This window comes from Gopherus flavomarginatus, chromosome 4, assembly GCF_025201925.1.
Source record: "Gopherus flavomarginatus isolate rGopFla2 chromosome 4, rGopFla2.mat.asm, whole genome shotgun sequence".
In the NCBI taxonomy this organism is placed as follows: domain Eukaryota; kingdom Metazoa; phylum Chordata; order Testudines; family Testudinidae; genus Gopherus; species Gopherus flavomarginatus.
Window position 1 is genome coordinate 85,960,187 of NC_066620.1, and position 23,160 is coordinate 85,983,346.

General features: G+C 42.0%; 1 protein-coding gene across 1 annotated transcript in view; it reads right to left on the reverse strand.

Moving 5' to 3' along the window:
* Positions 1-1,510: 1,510 nt before the first annotated feature.
* C4H1orf198 (chromosome 4 C1orf198 homolog) overlaps positions 1,511-23,160 on the reverse strand; it is a 37,114-nt gene continuing 15,464 nt past the window's right edge. The window contains exons 3-4 of the mRNA XM_050949169.1: positions 8,639-9,181; positions 1,511-4,330 (exon numbers count right to left, since the gene is read on the reverse strand). Coding sequence (XP_050805126.1) covers positions 4,274-4,330; positions 8,639-9,181 — 600 coding nt within the window. The 3' untranslated portion in view covers positions 1,511-4,273. The remainder of the gene's footprint in view (positions 4,331-8,638; positions 9,182-23,160) is intronic.

Consider the following 23,160-nt stretch of genomic DNA (forward strand, 5'->3'; position numbering starts at 1 on the left):
AAAGGCACACAGTGTAGCTGCTGTTTGTCAGCAGGAGAGAGAGCTCTCCTGCCAGCAAAGCGCTGCTCACATCAGCACTTTTCATTGGTAAAACTCTTATTTGGGTTTTTTTTTTAAAACACCCCTGAACGATAAAAGTTTTGCCGACAAAGTGCCGGTGTAAACAAAGCCTAAGGGGAATAACAGCCCATTGTCCTCTGGGCTTCTGCAGTGGTCCCTCTGTGGCTTGAGATCTACAGATGAACAAGGAATGAACCAACACATCACTCTCTCTCCTCCCCGCATTAATACTGATCACCCCAGCACTCACTTTTGTATAGTACTTGCTCCATGCTCTGGAACCCCAAGGTGGCCTTTTGAGACAGCATTAAGAGGCCTCACCAATGTGACACCATAAACTGAGCCAAGCCACAGGACTTCCATGCAAACTACCCTGGTCCTTGGCATACATCTCCCCAAATTTGAATCCCATGTGTTCTGAAATAGGGGGCTTATTTAACCCGATAGCTTGGACCACAAACTTTCTACTGTATTATTCTATGTGGCCAAGAATCTGTTTGACAAATCTGTCTCCTTTCTGACTGGTACAGCCATCATGCCCTCTGTAAAAGCTAAGTAGGACTTTGAGAGACTATGATGAGTTACCAGCAAGTATTTATCCCTTTTTTCCTTTATATTAAAAAATTTTTAAAAAATGGAACCACCCTCATATACTCACGTACTGACATCCATTCTATCAAACACAAAAGTTATTCTCTTCTATGTCAGGGGTCAGATCTTCAGCAGGTGTAAATTGTCCTAGACCCACTGACTGCACTGGACCTAGGACAATTTATGCCAGCTGAGGCTCTGCCTCCCTGTAACTGTGGAAAGAACCTGCCAGCTCCCTCGGTTTCCTCAATGATTTCTAGAACCCTCCTGATGTTGGTAAAAATTCAGACATTCATTTGTTTTGTAATTAAGTAATCTAGCTCCGAATAGGCATATTTCTGGTAAAGGAGTTGCTGACATGTTAAAGCAGCAGCTGCAGACATAATTGTGTGTCCAAGATGCTTTATTGCATTTCATTGCTACTGCTCATAATGAAAACAATTAAGGGGCATAAGTGATATCTCCGTTTTAATGGGACATGCTTTAGATCTGTATTTAGCCATTCATAATAGTGATGCTTATGGATAAAGTAAGTTATTTTTTAATACAAAAGATTTTCTATCCATCTTTACTCAATATTTTCTCTTTTTGCATAATGCAGCTGCAGTATCTTCATTCAGGCTGCTGATTTAAATGGATAGAATAGCTGCAGGTTTTGGGGTTTTTTTTAAACTTGCTTCGGAAGGCTGTGTAAGTAGCAAATTCTAATCATTTCCATTAGTATTTCAGTCCACATTATAATTAAACTAGATCTGTACTAAACTCTGCATTTAATTATCTTCCTCCCTCATCCTACTGGAGAACATCACAGCTGTTCCTAAAAAGAGGCATCATTCTAAAGTTAAAAAAAACACTTTACTGCTTTTTCTAAATTTTTATTACATTTGTGTAGTATTATATACATACAACAATCAGAAGGATGGCAGGATAAAATACCTATATTTTGAAAGTTCAGAATTTTTCAAGTCTGCTAATTTTAAGTCATCTTCCCCCTACAATACAATGTATAGTTACCAAATACATTCTACTATTCTGCTGGAGGGGAGGTAAGGAGCCAGCAAGGTACAGTAAAACAAGCAATAAAAACATTGTTTAAAGTGGATTTATTAAAGGTTTATTAATATAAAATGTGACCAAGTACAATTTTTTCTGTAAGAATTTTTAATAAAAAAACATATCAAAGAAAGGGAGGAGCACTAACTCTCATCAGAGCACAGCAAGGAAAAACCTATTGGGATGAGCAAATTTTTTGCAGTATGTTCTACCGGCTGGTCCCAAAATGTACAATATGCAGTACACCAAAGGAGGGGAAGAAAGAGCACAGATCAAAGCAGATTATATATTTTTCATCGTTTTAGCAGAGATGTATAAGAATGCTCCTCCCAACATTGTGGAAAATTTCTTAAAGAGCTACAACTATTGAAGTAAAGTTAAAGTTTATGCCTCCTGCTTGGATTTAAAGCACATATTGTGTAGCTAAATATTTCAATGAATAGAAAACACTTAGACTTGAAGTTCTATTAAAACCTGTGAAATGCACGTTAGTGTCATTCAGCAGTTTAAAAAAAAATTCCAAGAACTTAGTCTACCAAAAAAAAAAAAGTACAAATCTGCCCTATTTTAAACATCTGTAGAATTTATGCTCGTCATAATTTTAATGCCAGATGACTGTAACAGCTCCAACAAGAGTCATTTAGAAACATTAAACTGAACAGCAAACGTAAGTCTAATCCAGGATCATAGGAATCTGGCAAAAATAAAAGGAACTGCAGAGTACTAATACAAGACCCATTTTATAGCTTTTTTGGGGGTGGGGGTACATATCAGAGAGGAATGAAAGAAAGTAAAGAAACTTCTGAACTATTATAAGGCTATGCTACTAAATACACTTAACCTAAGTATGTATGGCAATTTGCCACTTAAACAAAATTGAATGAGGTTTCATCTTTAGTTCATTTTATTACTAGAAGTGGGTATTTGTTTTGAACAAGGCTAGATTTTGAAATTAGTCTTCCATTAGGTTGTACTGAATAACTTTTTATTGCTGTTGATACCAACATATGTTTGTCTACAAAGCAAGCAATACAGGAGTACATTAATTTGTAGACTAGGTACTGGAAGAGTTGGAATTTTTTTTTTAAACACTTAGATCATATAGGACAACATTCCCAGAAAGAACCAGTACATTTCAGTCTAACTGCCACTGTTAAAGATTACAAACTGTCAAATGTCAGCCCAAGGGAGGCTTAGGGGAGTTATAATCTATCTGGTAGAGACTACCCATCAATTAGCCTTGATATAGTTTTGGCATGTACTCAGTAAATAAAATGAGTCAGGTTTTGCCAGCTACCGCAAACAAACATTCTGGGAACCACTTACTGAGGTAAAAGTGAAAGGTTGTTAAGCCTTGGGCATCAGAGAGACCATTCACTGGTTGTGCGTAAGGGGAATTAAGGCTTCAAGGCAAGGTAAACACAGTGAGAGTCAGTGTGTAAATTATGCTGCATTTCAGAGATGGCAGTTCAAATGATAGCTACAGTCTGTTTTCTATACTCAACACCAGCTGAAAATCATTCAAAAATAGAACGGGAAACCAGCTTGCCAAGTGCCCCATCTCCTCCCGCCCCAATTCTATTTCTATCTTAGGAGGAAATATCATCTGGATGTTGGACATCAGAGATTGTATGTATCCACAAGGGGAAAGAGCACCAGAAACTAGACTGATTTGTCCTCAAGCGGAATGGCTGCTTTAAAAGAGTACAAAGAGCCTTACTGCTCGGCTTTGCCACAAATTATATCAGTTTACTGAACAAACTTAGGTGGGAGTGTCTACTCTGGAGATACCAACATTTCTGCTAGCAGGAGTTATGTACCGAACCAAGGGAAGTAGTGACCTTTGTAGGTTTGCATTTCCCTGAAGATTTTTTTTCCCACTCTGTAACCCAAACCAAGTAATATTCCCATGTTTTACAAATATCTCCCCCAAAACAGACTTTATTGCACCTCCACAGTACAGCTGCAGTGCTATTTTAGACGAATTCTTGTGGCAAAACCCTTCCCGCTTCTCAAAAATTAGTGGTACAGAAATTACTGACAAGCTAAATATAAAATATACAAAGTTAATACAGTGTTTAATATGCTTATTTTTCCATGCTTTTTTCATTATACAGTTACCTAAAGGAGGCATGACTGTTGTTTTGGTAGCTTATTTAGAGTAATATCACATTTTGATTTTTGTATTGACCTATGGAATTGTTTGAGCCATGCTTGCTAGGTTGCTACTGAAAACAGAAACCTGTTCTTCGTAGATTCACTCTTTTAAATATCGAGGTTTTGATTAGGGGTTTTTTTTGGTCCCTAATACACAAATTGGTAGAAAATTATTCCCCCTCCAAATACAATAACTATTCAACTTGTAACAGACATTAAAAAAATCCAAAATGAGACCACACTTCTATCACTGAATCATTTTAAAATACAAAATTGCATCTGGTCTTATAAAAATGTTTATACAAAGCCAACATGAGTTTGAAACTTTTTTTAAAAAAACACAGATGCTAGTAACTTAACATACAAAGAGTTTTTCTTTCCAAAAATTGATCTGAACTATTTTGGAGTATCTTTACCAGTTGTCTAGAAAATCAAAGCCAGTCTTCAAGATAACATTGCTTGTATTAATCTGTAAGAGAAACACAAAAATTAGATGATTTAAAGAAAATGCTACAATTAACAAGATCTAATGAACTGACTGTCCCTTAGATCTACAAGAGTGTAAATACAATTTTTAAAGCCCATAAATTAAGGCAGAGAGTTTACCACCATTTCACTTTCTTCCCATGTATTCCTGCATGCTTGAAAAGCATCTGCACTGGAAAATACTAGACATATGCAACCCACATATGAATGAGGAGCAAAAAGATATTTCCAATTATCAGAGTAATACTATGTGTTCTATTGGTCAAAGGATTTCTTTATTCCTTCTTGCTAATTCACATGATGATTATTTTTCAGGACAGAAGGGTAGGGGAGGTGAAAACATACATAACCCATCAACAGATTACTTATGTAAGAACAAACATTATCTACTCACCTGTGCCCAAGTTCAGAAGGCCACTACTATGAAATTTAATTGAAATCTTCTGCAGTGTGAAAATGTGTGAGTATTACATTTTTGTACCCCTAAGATTTGCTGCCATTATAAAATGAATTTAGGGTTTATGAAAGTCAATTACTCTGGAGATGTCATCTTTTTCCAAAACAGGTGCAACACAAGATTCCTCACACTGACTTCCCTGTTGATGCACTGAAATTTCGACCAAGAAGAATCACTTTGGGGTCAAGACAATCATATTTGAACCAATTAGGGAAAAAAAAGAATCCAACACAAGTTACTATGATGGGGTACATTATAACTGGCCATTACTACACACTTTTGCCAGTATTTATCTGCAAGGAGACTCCAAGAAACTCCCATGCCTCCCTTTTCAAAAGAAGAAATAGCTTCCTAAACATTTTTCATAACTTTTGGCAGTTGGATAAATATTGAGCAGGGTGTGCAACCTTGACTTTTGTGGCCTCATATCACCTCCCTACAAATTTCACAAATAAAATGGCTTATCTCTGATCTGTTGTAAGGAATGAGGCTGTAAACCAAGTACCTTCACTACCTGAGGCGTATAGTGATGCACCACAAACAAATACTAGAGTGTATTAGTGCATACTCCCTTGAGGCAAGCTGTAGCAAGCAATGAAATAAGCAGTTAAGACATTCATTACCAAATCTACACTCCAGTTTGCCTTCTCAACTTCATGTAAGTCTCCTCTGCCACCCATAGCACACACAACTTTGGGATTACAGACAGGTGGTGGATGGCCATCTGGAAGAGCAGGGGATGGGGTGAAAAAGGATTTAGGCCATGTGAAATGCCTCAGAACCCGGTACTTCAACACCAACTGTGCCACGAAGAGCCCTTAATGCAGACAGCTCAGTAGAGACACTTGGCTTTCCCAACACTGCTGCCTTTGTGCACCCAGGAGAAAAGGAAACAGTGTCAGAGGACCTCTTCCAATACCTTGATGCAAACACAATAGGCTCCTCTCTCAAACCAGCTTCTGAGCACAGCCCTGGTTCTCATCACCCTGGCATTTGCCCATGAGCTTCTTCCCTCCCAGCCTCCCTGCATGCCCCCCCATGACCTCTTAAAGCCCCATCTCTTCCCCACAGAATACCCCCATATCTCCTCTTTGCTCAGCCTGCCTCCCCGGCTCTCCAGCCTCAGATGCAGAGCACAGCAAGTGAGTCATGTCTGGCAAACAGGCCTCCCCAAAAATTCATGAATTTCCCCATCTCGTTTTCCAGACTTGCTTTAAGTCAGTGAGCCAGGCTGGTTGCATCAAAAAACTGCACTAGCTGATAGACCTGAGCAGTTATCTAATTTTGGCTCTCCGAAATAGCTGTTTAAATGTAACGCTTCAAAAGTGGCCTACATCTGAGCTATTATCGGAATGTAAGGTTATGAAGTTTGGAGTTTGTGGGAACTGTAGTTGTTTAGCTAAAAAAACCTAAAGAAATGAGAGAAAACAGGGTGAAATTTCAAGTGAGGGTTTTTACATAGAAAATTCAATTGTCTTCTGAAGAGTTACTGTGTCAAATTTAGAGTCTACATTCAAAAATTACAAATGCAAGATTGGGGTTTTAATCTTGCTTTAAGTACAAATCTCAATGCAACCTTAATTACCGAATTGTTACTAACATCTCCTTAAGTGTGGTTTTTAAAGAAAACTGTTCAGTGCCAAAATAATTTGTTACAGTATTTGTTATATAAAATTTTATATATGTAATATTAATCTGAGGGCCTTCTGCCTTGAAGGATACAAAATTCATTACAATGGTGGTTGAAGTGATTCCTGTACAGTAGAATTTGTATACCTGTTTGTAAAGTAGCCACCTCCAGGGGACATCACCACACACTACACAAAGCAGGAAGAGGTAACAGTGAAAAAGGGGAGGCGTCTTTCCTAGTCTTTGGTTTTTAATTTTCTTATTTTCTTTCCTTCCTCTCCCCATTACTTAGGTTGGATGCTAACCAAAATCATATCCTGCTGTGCCTTTCCTTTTCTCAGACGAGCAGCTGCTTTTTGAATAGTTCCTAGCAGGCAGCTGAGTTGCTTTCAAGATGGTTTTTGAGTTGAAAAGGCTATCACGAACTTGCTCTATTCCTGCTTTAGCCTCTTCAACAGAATGCATTTGAAAGCAGCCCCACTGAGGAAGTGACGGCTGGGCAGCACAGGGATGGGGAAAAAAGTTTTAAAAACAAACCTAGCTGCTTCCCAGCTGCTGCAACTCATCTCTCTATTATATTGTCTATAGTTTAGAGAACTTGCCTTGTTCACTCAAGTACCTCTAACTCCTAGTTTCACTTGGAAAAGCTTTAAACTACAGGAGTATCAAATGAGTTTGAGACTTGCTATTCCAAGTGAAAAATAACCCTAAATGTTCCTTAGTTTCAACTGGTTATGGTAAACTCTCATTTACTGTCCTAACTGTTGTGTAGTTTGTCTTTAATCAGCTGCTGTGTGCTTTTCAGAAAGGGTTGCCATTTCAGAGGTGAATTGGTTTTGAGTGTTTACTGGATAAGAGGCATTATGTAACTATACGATATTAGGTATTACTATATTAAAAATACCCATTACAGAAACAGACAAATTAGTGCATTGGTTGAATGGATTTCTTCAATCCGCAGCATTAAAAAAATAAAAAAATAAAAAAAAATAAAAAATAAAACAAGCTTAGGTAGGGTTTAGTGCTCCATAGAATCCCTAATCTTCTTGAGTGACCTCATTAGACTTATGTTACATACTCTCAAAAATTAAAGATAATGGATTAAATAGTGGTGTGACGTTATTGATATAAACTGGGACCATATAGAACATGGGTTGCAACCAAGGTCCTGTAGTGGAACCAAATCTTATGTAAAGGGGGTCATATATGGTGTCCAAGACCAAGTTATGAGTTACTGATTATGATTATGCTGTCTGTATGTCTGTATCATTTTGTAGTTGAAGTTATGAATATTGGCTGTATACTGTCTATATTTCAAACTTGTGCTGTGTTACTGGGAGAGATCTCAGACAAGTGGGTGTTAGCTCTGCTTAGCCTGCTTGATGGCTCATTAAGGACCATCAGCTACACAACTGACCCATTGAGAGGAGGCAGATATGCCTTGTGACTCAACAGGGTGTGCAGAAACTGGCCCATGTGACTCCAAACTCCATTTTGCTGTAATTTTCCACAGTAAGAACAAAGATGTGTTCTTACACCTGGAATTGCCTATATAAGGCTGATGCCTCATATCCATCTTGTCTTCAATCCTGCTTCTTACCGCTGGAGGGACTTTGCTACAAACAGAAGCTCTGCACAAAGGACTGAATGACCCATCCCAGCTGGGGATGTTCTCCAGAGACTTGATTTGAACCTGCAGTTTACTCCATCACTGCTACAAGCCTGAACTAAGAACTTTGCTATTACTGTATGTAATTGATTCCATTTAACCAATTCTAGCTCTCATCTCTATCTTTTTCCTTTTATGAATAAACCTTTAGATTTTAGATTCTAAAGGATTGGCAACAGCGTGATTTGTGGGTAAGATCTGATGTGTATATTGACCTGGGTCTGGGGCTTGGTCCTTTGGGATCGAGAGAACCTTTTTCTTTTACTGGGGTGTTGGTTCTCATAACCATTCATCCCCAGAACGGGTGGCACTGGTAGTGACACTGGGAGACTAGAGTGTCTAAGGAAATTGCTTGTGTGACTTGCGGTTAGCCAGTGGGGTGAAACTGAAGTCATTTTTGTCTGGCTGGTTTGGTTTGCCTTAGAGGTGGAAAAACCCCAGCCTTGGGCTGTGACTGCCCTGTTTAAGCAATTGGTCCTGAATTGGCACTCTCAGTTGGGTCCCGCCAAAACCGCATCGTCACAAGTGGTCCTTACCTGTCCAAATGTCTGTGGGTCTGAAAGTATCGTGCCATCGGCATCTTCATTTCTTGACCCTGCAGATGCCAATTGTTCCGGTTGCTCAGGAAGAAACATGTCATCTGGAGTGCTAGTAGAGGGCTGATGGGGTTGAGGTTTCTCCCATTCTAGGGATGTGGCAGGAAGGCTTGGGGTGACAAAATTTTCTTGTTTAGTTACGCTGGACTTCTCAGCTTTAGTTGTCAGTTTTGGAGCAGACTCTTGCCTGTAATATGTTGGAAGGGACTTCTCTCCTTTCTCCATAGATTTGATCTGGCTTGGGGTTAAGGACTGGAACTCAGACTGTTCACCTTCAACCTTTGAGCGCTCTGCATTTATCTTCCAGAAAGATGCCTCTTCTTCCTTCCTGGGTGGTATTAGCCCATCAGAGCTAGGTGCCTTATTACCCTGAGAAGATTTGGGGGCCTGGACACTGGGAGCTGCTTTGACTAGTTGCCTCTGTTCATTTTGTGAACCTTGTTCTTGTATAGACAGAGATGCAACACTGAACTCCATTTGACTCTGTAGGGATTAAAGGAAAAAAAATGTATTTCAAATCTCTTTAGAAAGGCAAAAATAATTACATTATGTTTCAGATCAGAGGCGTGTAATTTGCTATATAAAAGTTACTACAAGGATGGTGTGTGTGTAACATTTGCACCCGTGCCAAAGGGCTTTTAGAACAGGACCAACCAACAAAAGGCAGTTTTCTTCCAAGCCTCTACCACCCCCCTCCCCAACTACTGAATGAAGAAACTGACAAAATTAAGTCTTAGAACCCCTTTGCAGGCCACACACTAGAGGGGAAGTAATCACATACATTTGAGTAATCTGATTCTGTTCAAGAATAGACAGTGGCATATGCAGACAGTATAGTCCAATGAAAAAAAGTGTTATAAATCCACATAAAACTATTTAAAGGATAATGGATATGTTTAGAAAGGCACAGAAAGTACACCTCTATCGTGACAGAACTCTGTCCTCAGGAGCCAAAAAATCGTACTGCGTTATAGGTGAAACCTTGAACTTGCTTTGAGAACCACAGCCCTCTCCCCCGCCCCCCGCTTTACGCGTTATATCTGAATTCGTGTTATATCGGGTCACGTTATATCAAGGTAGGGATGTACCTTTAATAGGACTTCTAAGCTGAGAAACTTTATAATTCTGTGTATCAGGCAAACAAGTTTCCATTACCTTCGTTGAAGGTCCAATAATGGGTTAGACATTACAACTTCATCTAATTCTGAAATAGTGGAACATATTTATTTAACTATTTAATGAGCATGTATAGTAACAGGCATTTTATCAGTTCATTGTTTTTACAATTAAGAGCAACAGCTTTATAAAAAGCAACAAATGTACACTTATTTCAGTTACAACATTTTGTAACTTTGTAGTTATATTGTTTTGTACTACTACCTTCAGTGTAATTAATTCCCAAGAGATCTCATTTTATCAATGGATAAAGAAAACACAGCTATAGTTGGTGTGACCAGTGATCTTTCAAAAATAATGTAGATTGTTAGCAGTGATTTGACTTTGAAAAGCAACAATCGCATTAGTTACTTTACATATGAGTAGTTTATTACTGTAATATGTTGCTGGTACCCCGACAGTACTCCAGAGGGCACAAATAATTTGAGAGAAACAATTTAGATTTTGTAGAAGACTGGCTTTACAAAACTTACACATTAAAATGCTTTCATGTCATGTTTCAGTGAACATGTTTTTACTTAAATATTTCTTTGCAGTGCTATGATCCAGAACACAACAGTACTGTAATGAGTGCCAGGAAGAGAAACAAGTCTAGTTATATTATCCAACGCAAACAGTAAACAAACAGCAAAAAAAGTGAAAAGTAAATTAGATTTATAAAATCATTACAAACCTAACACTACATCGTCTTAATAGAAAAAGTAAGGAGTTTTGTAAAATGAGTTTTTAGAAAAGCATGGATGGTATCCCACTTCCAACACGAACCTTCTGTGACAAATCTGCTAAGCATTAGACTAACATTTCTACCAACCCCTACCCTACTGCACATTTGCTGTCTTCTGGCCAGATAAGTAAAGAAAGCAGATTCAGAAACTCCAAGAAAAGACCATGAACCAGGAAGTGACTGGACACTTTTGGGAAGCAGCAGCATGGCTATCCAGGAGCTGCAGGGAATGGACGTGCAGGGTGAAACAGAGGGAGCTGAAGCCAGAGTAAGGCCAGAGTAAGGCCTGGTCTGGTTGTTTGAACTCAGACAGCCACTGGACCTCTGCCTTCCACTCCGGCAGCAGCTTTTTCTCCTTTGCCTCATAGATATGATACAGGACACAGCAGGCAGCTATAACCACTGGGGTATTTTTCTCACTGAGATCCAATCTTGTAAGTAAACACCAGCCTCCCTTCAATCTTATCTACCAAAAGTGTATTCAACTGTTATTCTACACTGCTGAGCTGGTAGTTGAATCTTTCCTTGGCGCTGTTGAAGTGGCCGGCATATGGCTTCATGACCCAGGAGAGCAAGGGGTAGCCTGGGTCCCCCAGTTTCACTATTGGCATTTCAACATCGCCAATGGTAATCCACTGGTCAGGAAAGAAAGTCCTTGCTTGCAGCTTTCTAAGCAGTCCCGTGTTCTTAAAGATGTGAGCATCATGCACCTTCCCTGACGAGCCAGCACTGATGCTGGTGAAGTGTCCCCGGTGAGCCACACTTGCATAACTATAGAAAAGTAGCCCTTTCTACTGATGTACTGTGGCAAGATGGGCTGGTGTAAAAATAGGAATATTTGTGGCTGTGATGGGTTCGGTCACAGAGATCCCCTTGGGACGGTCACCTGACACACTGAAATTACCCCTGAACCTGCTTTTCCTGCCAGCTTGGGACTTCCAGAACCTTGACTTGTTAAGCCAGGCACGCTAGCCTGCTGCAACACAGACCCAGGGCCTGGGCCACGCCCCCAAAGCTGCAGGTTTTAAGTGAAAACAGCTCTGTCTACCTGACTCCAGCACCCAGACACCAAGCTCCCAATGGGATCCAAACCCCAAATAAATCTCTTTTACTCTGTATAAAGCTTATACAGGGTAAACTCAAATTGTCCGCCCCTCTAAAACACAGAGAGAGATATGCACAGCTGTTTGTTCCCCCAGGTATTAATCACTTACTCTGGGTTCATTAACAAACAAAAAAGTGATTTGATTAATTATAAAAAGTAGGATTCAAGTGGTTTCAAGTAATAGGGCATCAACTACTCCATTGCAGTTGCTGTAAATCCATCCACCATCCTATGCGTTGCTGAGAGTCACAGTCCTACATAGCAGGAGACAATTAAGGCTCTGCACACTTGCATGACAAATGGACTACACAATGGATTTTCCAACTCCAAAATGATTTCCCACTGACAGGTAGCAATCCAACACTGCAAGTTCCCACAGAGTAATCTCCCCTCACTTTTCAACCATCAGTGTAGCTCTCATTCTTGTGTTCCTGCCCTGGACAGCTGGGGCGAGCTAAGTATACAGATCCAGGAATGTAACCTTGCACATCCAGAAGTTCTACAGCCGCTGCTCTTCATCTCAACCCTGAATTACAATGCGATCCCACTAGTCAATGCTTATTTCTTGGGCCCAGAAGTGGTGCTCCATCACCTGAAGCTGCTCCGTGAACACTAACAACCACCTTGAACTGGTTCTCACTATGTTCCACAGCCATCTGTCCTCCACAAAATCATCCTGTGGCTCTTTCTACTGCTTTGCAAATACTGGAGGATCACGTGTCCTGTGTTTGCAATACTCATGACAATAGTGCAGAGCTGTGTGGGCTCAATGCTTCTGTCAGAGATGGCAGACAGCAGACAGTGCCATGCAGGTTTGTGGGATTTAAAAAAAAAACAAAAAACACAAATTATGGGGTGGAGACTGTTATATGCTGGGAAGTTGACCCCTTGCTGCCAGTCATACTTGCATGACTCATTTCTGTCCCACCACAAATTGCCATCATCAAGCGCACTGTATTTTGGGAAATTTTGGAAAGTTGCACACTAATGGTACATTGCACTGTGCATTGACACAAGCACTCCTGGTGAATATGCATGGCATTAGCGCAACATGCCAAGAATGCACATGCATGAGCGATATACTAACTGCAGTGGCTTTATGCCAACGTAACTTGCGTCGACCAAAGTCTGTAGTGTAGATATGGCCGAGGCTGCATCAGAAGCCAGGGAAATGCTGTGAAGCAGGGTGTTGAAAATGCAGCCAGGACCATGTCTGTGTGGGATATATGGGCAAGAGCAGAGGCTGGGCAAGAAGCTGGTACAGAGATCTCTCAATGAGGATGCACAAACAACTGATCCTGGCCTGGAAACGTGCAAGCTCCTATTTGCTCTGAAGAGAGACTGGACTGGAGAGGACACCCTAGGCACTAGCCATGAAGAGCCCTAACCTCGACTGGACTGCCCCAGAGGCCAAAACAAGAACTGCTACTGCTTACTGTGACCCATCAGGGCTAGTGCCTACAATGTCTAGCAGCTGAAGTGCCTTCAGCCCTTTACACCTGTCACACTACTGATTACCCATCTCTGCTTTAGGTTAACTACGCCCCGTGGGCCACATCTGGCCCGCGGAACTGTCCTGCCCAGCCCTTGAGCTCCCGGCCAGGGAGGCTAGCCCCTGGCCCCTCCCCCACAGCCTCAGCTTGCCATGCCGCCAGCGCTCTGGGTGACTGGGCTGCGAGCTCCTGCTGGGGAGCGTAGCTGTGAGAGCTGCCGGGCGGGCAGTGCGGCTGCCAGTTCTGGTGCTCTGAGCAGCATGGTAAGTGGGCAGAGAGCAGGGGGGTTAGATAAGGCGCAGGGAGTCCCAGGGGGCAGTCAGGGGACAGGGAGCAGGGGGCTTGTCAGGGGGTGGGGGTGTGGATAGGGATCAGGGCAGTCAGAGCACAGGGAGTGGGGGGGTTGGATGAGGATGGAGCCCTGGGGCGGGGGGAGGTTAGGGGATGGGAAGTAGGAAGGTTTGGATAGGGGGCAGGGGCCAGGCTGCTGGGGGAGGCACAGCCTTCCCTACCCAGCCCTCCAGTTTCAGAATCCAATGTGGCCCTCAGGCCACAAAGTTTGCCCACCCTGACCTAAAGATTTGGTGTACCAGAGCGCTGATCAGCTATTCCAATTACATTTAAGTCTTACTTTTGAGGCTAACTAAAGATTATATGCATTAACATTATTCCCATTGTACGTCACGTGTCAGTCTATCTTTTTTAAATACATGAGATGGTGTCCTCAGGCATAAATATAATCCCATAAAATCTCATTTTCACAGGGAATGTGCTGGGATGCAATTCTGCACTCCTTGTACACATGAAATTTCCCTGGAGGTCAAAGGGAGAGTGTGTTAGTTTTGTGCAAGAAATGCAAGATCAACTCCTATTTTTCAGAGATCTGTAAAATTAAAAGTGTGAATCTTAACTAGGGATAACTAATTGTCACAATAGTGCACATTTTGCTTTGCACTGGTCAGCAGTCTACTATACAGAACTGATTCATGAATTAGCATCTGAACTCTCCAGAGAACTGGATCAATTTAGTGGCTTTACATATCCTACACAATTTACATGCAGGTGAGCAACACTTAACTGATAGCCTCAGTCTTGTAGTTCCACGATTAATTCATGGACCGCTCTGTCTTATCAAACGATGCAGAACACAATCAACATGGGACTAACTATAGAACAGTTACCATGGGTGAGAGTGAAATGACATAAACGGCTCTGATCGTGCCACTTGAACAAATATCTCAATGAAAAAGCAAAAGAACAAACAAAAAAACTTTTGTTTTGTTGTTGTTTTTTTTTAAAGGCACATCACTGTGTTATTAGTAAAAGATTTCCCCCCATTAATAATAAAGGTAAAAGCTGCAGAAGCAGATTGTTACTGACATAGCACTGAGGATATTCACCTTGTGTGCCTCTACAAAGTCACTTAGGAATACTGTCCTGGAGAGATTCTACAATCCTGAATCTGAGGTTCATGTTTTATGATTTTGTTTTCTACAGTAATCATTTGTTTCCAGGTAACTCTCCATTCTTTTCTTAACTAAAGCTACTTTTGTTTTACCATGAGTACTCACAAGTGGTGTGAGACTTTACAGTATTGGTTTCAGAGTAGCAGCCGTGTTAGTTTGTATCCGCAAAAAGAACAAGAGTATTTGTAGCACCTTAGAGACTAACAAATTTATTTCAGCATGAGCTTTCGTAAGCTACAGCTCACTTCTTCAGATGCATATTTCCTGTCTGTGTGTTCCATTCTGTGCATCTGAAGAAGTGAGCTGTAGCTCACGAAAGCTCATGCTGAAATAAATTTGTTAGTCTCTAAGGTGCCACAAGTACTCTTGTTCTTTTTACAGGATTGGTGATTTAAAGTAAAACTAGTAAACTGAGGTACACTACTCTGATGGTAGAGATCAGTGAGTAACCCATGTCACGGACTGCATACTACAGGGGAATGATTCAGTGAGACTCGGGGACTAGGTTGCACCTATTGTTAAGCTGGGCATAGCCCAGAGGAGAGTGCTTGAGTGGTTAAAAGGATTGTGGTGTTAGGAAGCTGATGCCCAGGCAAGACCCCCTCATGCTGGAGGCAGGAGGTAACAACATGACACACAGTCCTGCATACCCCAAGAACTGTCACACTCCTCTTCTTTCAAGTTTCAGGAGATCAGGTTTCTGGTTTAAAACCCATCACTTTGAAAACCAGAACAAAAGTTATAGAAGGATTTTAAAAACAAACAAAAAAACCAAGACTATTTTCCAGCTATGCATTTCATTTTCATATCTTTTGCAATTCAGCTCTGCCAATCCTGTAATGCAAACATCATGACTAGGGCCCTACCAAATTCATGGTCCATTTTGGACAATTTCATGGTCACAGGATTTTAAAAATAATAAATTTCAGATATTGTAACTGTGGGGGTTCTGACCCAAAATGGGGTTGGGGGGGAAAGGTTATTGTAGGGGGCCTGTGATACTGCCACCCTCACTTCTGTGCTGCTGCTGGTGGCAGCACTGCCTTCAGAGCTGAACTCCCGGTCAGCAGTTGAGAGAGGTTCCCAGAAATGAGTCTGATCCAGCCTCAGGAGCAACCTGTGGTTCTGACCCTCCCCAGCCCATCTGGGACAAGCTGCTGGAGCCCGGCACACAGTAGGAGCCCCCAGCTGGGGCACCCCCAGCTCTGCCCCTCCTCAGCTCCAGACCCAGCACTTCATAATTAAAGGGGCCCTGACCATGGGGCACTGGCGGTTGCCCACTTGCCCACATCTAAGGCCATACCCCCGCCTCCATCCCATGCCACCCTCACTTCTGTGCTGCTGCTGGCGGTGACGCTGCCTTCAGAGCTGGGCTTCCCTATAGCAGCCACTGCTCTCTGGCTGCCCAACTCTATAAAATCTGGTCTCAGGGTAGATCAGATTTCACGGTCCAGGATGTATTCTTCACACCTGTGAATTTGGTAGGGCCCTAATCATGACTAAGGCTAAGATTTAGTCATTGGTATTTTTAGTAAAAGTCATGGACAGGTCACAGGCAATAAATAAAAATTCACATCCCATGACCTGCCCCTGAATTTTACCAAACACACCAGTGTTTAAAACTCTACTTCTGGGGTCCAGCTGCTCAGGGAGACCCCTATTGGGACAGCGCCCTACTCCAGTGCTGGCGGTTGAGTTACCCCTCGCCGCTGCTCCCAGGAACCACTCTCGGATGGCCTCTGGGTGGTCCCTGGAGCTGGGTGATCCGCTCAGACACTCCTTGGGGGTGCCCCCACGACCACTGCTTGGGTGGTCCGCAGGACCAGCTGCACTGATCTCTGCTAGGGTGGTCCCCAGAGCCAGTTGCCCATGGCCTCCTGGGCACTGGTTGGCCCTGGGTGGCTCCAGGAGCGGCTGGTGCAGCTGGCCATGGGGCACCCGAGCAGCTGGCCCTGGGGTCAGCTGCTTTGGGGGCCTTGAGGTCAGCCACACCAGCTGCTGCGGAAGTCACGGATGTTGTAGAAGTCAGAAATCCGTGACTTCCGCAACCTTCATGAAAGAATCACAGCCTTAATGACATGAGAAATGGCTCTTTACTACATTCAATCAAGTTTCCTGTAGTAGAACATCTGCAAAAGAGGACACTCTATGTTTGCCTTTCTTAGTTTTGCAAGACAGACCTACTGTGCATTTAGGTTTGTGTTAAACACTTTGGAGGCCAAGCCATTCTCAACAAGATGTTTTTACAATGAAGGACTGGCACATGTAAAGTCATTATGCTAATGGCCATCTTTCTTTCTTCTAGTAAACAATGCAGGATGTTAGGAGACTTGGCTTCAGAGAAGGAAGTTTTATGCCTAAGGCTACGTCTTCACTACCAGCCATTGGGTAGCAATCGATTTCTCAGGGATCGATATATCGCGTCTCATCTAGACACGATATGTCGATCCCCGAACGAGCTCCTGTCGACTCCGTAACTCCACCAATGCGAACGGCGGTAGCGGAGTCGACAGGGGGAGCCGCGGAAGTCGATCCCGCGCCGTGAGGACGGTAGGTAACTCGATCTAAGATACTTCAACTTCAGCTACGCTATTCACATAGCTGAAGTTGAGTATCTTAGATCGATTTCCCCCCCTAGTGTAGACCAGCCGTAAGGCACAGGGCTAGTCAGGAAGCCTGGATTCATTCCCCAGCTCTGCCAAAGATTCTGTGTGACCTTGAGCAAGTCAGTCTCTGAGCCTCAGTTCCTCATCAGTAAAATTGAAAAAATCCTTCCTTTCTTCCATCCTTTGTCTTTTTGCTTATTTTTGTAAGCTCTTCTGCCTGGGGACAGTCTCTTGTTACATGTTTGTACATGCCTAACACAATGGCATCACAATCTCAAGTTGGGGACTCTGAATGCGATAATCATTCAAATAATAATAATAAATAATCTTATGCATGCACAGATGTGACAATGGAAAGCTTAATGTCACCAAGTGTAAGAATAAAAGAAAATGGACTGAAGCAAATATGTTATAATTAATTCATATTAAAAGCAAAGTATAAAATATGGCCACATATGGAAAGCAATGGCTTTACAGCAGCTAGAGCAGAGACTGGAAGTCAAGATTCCTTCACTTTATTCCTATTTCCACCGCCAAATCATGATGTGATTTTATACCAGTCAACCTATCCAGGCCTCATTTTCTTGGTACAGCTGAATACCACCTTTTGTTTCCCAAGAGTCTGGCAAAGATTAATACTTGTAAAATATTTTTTAATCCTTGCATGAAAGGCAATAAAAGTGCTCAGTATTAGTACAAAACGCCTGGATTTTAAGTTAGAGTTTTCCAAAGAAGTTGAAAGTGAAATTAAAGTTCCCCAGAATTTTAAATAAAGAAAGAAAGAAGCAAGCAGACCTTAAAAGGGAGGCAAGAATCCACATAAGCCCAATGCAGCCATAAGCACAAGGTGATAAACACCAGTTTTGGTGGTGAGATTATCAGGCACATAGTGTGCATGTTAAAAGTGCACCATACCCTTATAGACCCTGACATAATCTTACTGTATAAAACTAGATCTTGGTTCATAGAATCTATACTAAAAATGGAAAGGCTAAAAGACACCTAAGAGCTATTTTTACATCTTATTCACTTACCAGAAATGTGTAGGATTTTACTAAACAGATGAGCACATCGCCAAAATAAACTGTTTACCTTAGCAGTCTCAAGATATCTAAGTTGTTGAGAGAAAGGCTTCAGAAACACTGTCAAAGAAAGCTCATTTTGAGCAGTGCCTAGTATATTAAGAAGCAAAATAATAAAGCTCAGTTTACTCAAAAGACAACAATAATTAAATTAATTAAAATAAGGACTTCAACTTGCTGAAGAAACAGAACAAACATGGAACCAAAATAGCACAGCCGTGCACAACAGCAATGATATAAAGGTTAAGGATTAAAACCTCTAAGCCAATAAAGAATCAACAGGTTTTAAAAAAAACTCCACAGGAAAAAAAAGAAAAACAAAAAAACAAGCAACCAGTCATTCAAGACTAAAAATACTTTGAGTCTATATCCAAAACAAAATACATGAGATGCACATTACATAAACTTCAGAGATAGCTGATATTGCAAAATATGAAACAGCAAAGTCACCAGCACAAATGTGTCTTTGACTTATTATCAATTACAAGTATGATCTCAATCCAAATATGTCTTATGTCCATATTGCTAGTATCTAGTAAAAATACAGTCCTAGCAATAAAGAATATCTGGCCAACATCTAACTTGGACAATTATATTCTGCCTATCAAAGGACCTAACTACATTGAGACTAAAATTGCTATTTACAATCAAGTTTGAATACAGCTATCACTACCAAGGTACTGAAAATGAATTCCATCACCAGTGCAGACAGGAATTTTTTGGCCCAAGAACCGTTAGTCTAAATCTATAGCATGACTTTATAGCACTGTTTTAAGTAGTCTATGGTAAGATTTTATAGGAACAAAGTTGCTACCACATTGATCATGGAAACAGTGCTATTCATGACAACTTACTAGCAACAACAATATTTAAAAGCAGCAAAGAGTCCTGTGGCACCTTATAGACTAACAGAAGTTTTGGAGCATGCGCTTTCGTGGGTGAATACCCACTTCGTCGGATGCATGCAGTGGAAATTTCCAGGGGTAGGTATATATATGCAAGCAAGAAGCAAGCTGGAGATAACGAGGTTAGTTCAATCAGGGAGGATGAAGCCCTCTTCTAGCAGTTGAGGTGTGAAAACCAAGGGGGGACAAACTGGTTTTGTAGTTGGCAAGCCATTCACAGTCTTTGTTTAATCCTGAGCTGATGCTGTCAAATTTGCAGATGAACTGAAGCTCAGCAGTTTCTCTTTGAAGTCTGGTCCTGAAGTTCTTTTGCGGCAGGATGGCCACCTTAAGATCTGCTATTGTGTGGCCAGGGAGGTGTCCATTTATCCTTTTCCATAGAGACTGTCCAGTCTGGCTGATGTACATAGCAGAGGGGCATTGCTGGCATATGATGGCGTATATTACATTGGTGGACATGCAGGTGAATGAACCAGTGATGGTGTGGCTGATCTGCTTAGGCCCTGTGATGGTGTCGCTGGTGTAGATATGTGGGCAGAGTTGGCCTCGAGGTTTGTTGCATGGATTGGTTCCTGAGTTAGAGTTACTATGATGCGGTGTGCAGTTACTGGTGAGAATATGCTTCAGATTGGCAGGTTGTCTGTGGGCAAGGACTGACCTGCCACCCAAGGCCTGTGAAAGCGTGGGATAGTTGTCCAGGATGGGTTGTAGACCCCTGATGATGCATTGAAGGGGTTTTAGCTGGGGACTGTATGTGATGGCCGGTGGAGTCCTGTTGGTTTCTTTCTTGGGTTTGTCTTGCAGTAGGAGGTTTCTGGGTACCCGTCTGGCTCTGTTGATCTGTTTCCTTATTTCCTCATGCAGGTATTTTAGTTCTGAGAATGCTTGGTGGAGATTTTGTAGGTGTTGGTCTCTGTCTGAGGGGTTAGAGCAGATGCGGTTGTACCTCAGTGCTTGGCTGTAGACAATGGATCGTGTGGTGTGCCCAGGATGGAAGCTGGAGGCATGAAAGTAGGTATAGTGGTCGGTAGGTTTTCAGTATAGGGTGGTGTTAATGTGACCATCACTTATTTGCACCGTGGTGTCAAGGAAGTGGACCTCCCATGTGGATTGGTCCAGGCTGAGATTGATGGTGGGGTGGAAGCTGTTGAAATCGTGGTGGAATTTTTCCAGAGTCTCCTTCCCATGGGTCCAGATGATGAAGATGTCATCAACGTAGCGCAGGTAGAGAAGGGGCATGAGTGGACGAGAGCTGAGGAAACGTTCCAGGTTGGCCATAAAAATGTTGGCATATTGTGGGGCCATGTGGGTGCCCACAGCGGCGCCACTGATCTGGAGATATATATTGTCATCAAATTTGAAATAGTTGTGTGTGAGGATAAAGGCACAGAGCTCAGTAACCAGTTGTGCTGTGGCATCATCAGGGACACTGTTCCTGACAGCTTGTATTCCATCTGTGTGTGGGATGTTTGTGTAGAGAGCCTCTACATCCATGGTGGCTAGGATGGTGTTTTCTGGAAGGTCACCAATGCATTGTAGTATCCTCAGGAAGTCAGTGGTGTCACAGAGATAGCTGGGAGTACTGGTGGCATAGGGTCTGAGTCCACATATCCAGACAGTCCTTCAGTGAGAGTGCCAATGCCCGAGATGATCCAGGATTTCCGGGTTTGTGGATCTTGGGTAGTTGATAGAATAACCCTGGTCGGGGCTCTAAGGGTATGTTGCTTTGTTCCGGTGTTGGTGTAGGGAGTGTCCTGAGTAGATGGTGCAGTTTCTTATTGTATTCTTCAGTGGGATCTGAGGGAAGTGGCCTGTAGAATTTGGTATTGGAGAGTTGTCTGGCGGCCTCCTTTTGGTAATCAGACCTGTTCATGACGACAACAGCACCTTCTTTATCAGCCTCTTCGATTATAATGTCAGGGTGGTTTCTGAGGCCGTGGATGGCATTGCGTTCTGCATGACTTAGGTTATGAGGCAAGCGATGTTGTTTTTCCACAATTTCTGCCTGTGCACGTCAGCGGAAGCATTCTGTGTACAGGTCCAGACTGTCATTACAACCCTCAGGAGGAGTCCATGTGGAGTTTTTCTTCTTGTGCTGTTGGTGGGAAGGTAACTGTGTATCAGTGGGCGGTTCAGTGTCATCCTGAAAGTATTCTTTGAGTCGGAGACGGCGAAAGTAGGCTTCCAGATCGCCGCAGAACTGTATCATGTTTATGGGGGTGGCAGGGCAGAAAGAGTCCCCGAGATAGGACAGACTTTTCTTCTGGGCTGAGTGCGTGCTTGGATAGATTGACGATATAGCTGGGTGGGTTAGGCGTACCACGGTTGTGGCCCCATGTGGCAGGTAGGAGTTTAGACAGCTTACAGTCCTTTTTCCTTTGTACAGAGGTGAAGTGAGTAATGTAGATCTCCTGTCTTACTTTAGTGAAGTCCGTTTGTATGGAAGTTTGGTTATTTATGAGAGTCTCCAGGTTGAACAGCTCTTTTTCGATGTTTTCCTGTTTGCTCTATAGGATGCTGATCAGGTGGTTCCTCAGTTTCTTTGATAGAGTATGGCATAATCTCTCACTGTGGTCTGTGTAGTATGTAGATAGCAGTGGATTTTTTATCTTTAGTCCATTTGGTATGATGTCCATCCGTTTGCATTTGGAAAGGAAGATGAAGAAACTTACACAAATACAGACAGATATCATGAGGTTGATGGATTTCCACTCCATACGGTTAAATGCAGTGCTCTGCATGGTGTCAAGTATCAGAGGGGTAGCCGTGTTAGTCTGGATCTGTGGCACAGGACTCTTTGCTGCTTTTACAGATCCAGACTAACACGGCTACCCCTCTGATACTTAACCAATATTTAAAACATTGTTTGTAGCTGGCATTGTTCTAATACCAGCAGGAAAGGATCAAAGCCAGCCCCGACCACTACCAAAAATACCATCTTCATCATCTATTTTTTAAAAAATTATTTCAGCCAGTCTGGTTTTAGCTCCAGTGTACAAGAGTACAGTTTGTGGACAATGCATAATAATAATAATAATAATTTGGTTAAAACTGTTTTTTAGGATTAGGTCATTGCCTAGTTGTGTATTAACATACTCTGAGATCCTTATAACAACATAATAAATAATAACTTTCTTGTATAGTGCTTCTCATCAGCAGATCTCAAAGTGCTTCACAATGAATTTAATGTATGTTTCTCCTCTTTTACAGATGGGGAACGAAGGCACAGAGAAACTAAGTGACTTGCCCAAGGTCACATAGGAAGTCTGTGGCAGAGTAAGGAATGGAACTTGGATTTCCCCATTTGCTAGGTCAGTGCTCTAGCCACTGATCCACACTGCCTCCAGAGGAGGAAAAGTGGTATGTATCCTACTGAAATTGCTAATATTACTTCTATACACCTAGAACAGTTTATTTTTAAATAAAGAAGAGGTCTGGAATGTGCATGTAGAGTAATAGGGGAATGACAGAGGAAAGAAAGACTCAAATCTGGGTACAAAAAAGTGACAACGTCCTTCCATTTATTATCCATCACTGATGTTCATTCTACATGCAACACTTTCAAATTTGCACATCCTATCACCAACAGCAACGATTCTGGAAACGGACTAACTTGTTTTTTTAGCTGACAATGCAGATGGCAAATATATTGGGATGGAAAGAGCAAGGTGGAATGTATTAAGTCAACATGGCAGACAGAAGTAAAAAATGTTTTTTGACAGTAAGCTAATCAAGTATGACTCAAAACACAGAATTAAGGTAAGAAGTTACGAAGTTGGCACTTTTCTATCCACAACTACATTGTTAAATCAGGAGGCCTATGGGCTCAGAAACAATACAATACACAATGTTACTTTACAGAGGCTCACATGAACTTGTTCTATTTACATTCTCATGAGTTTATG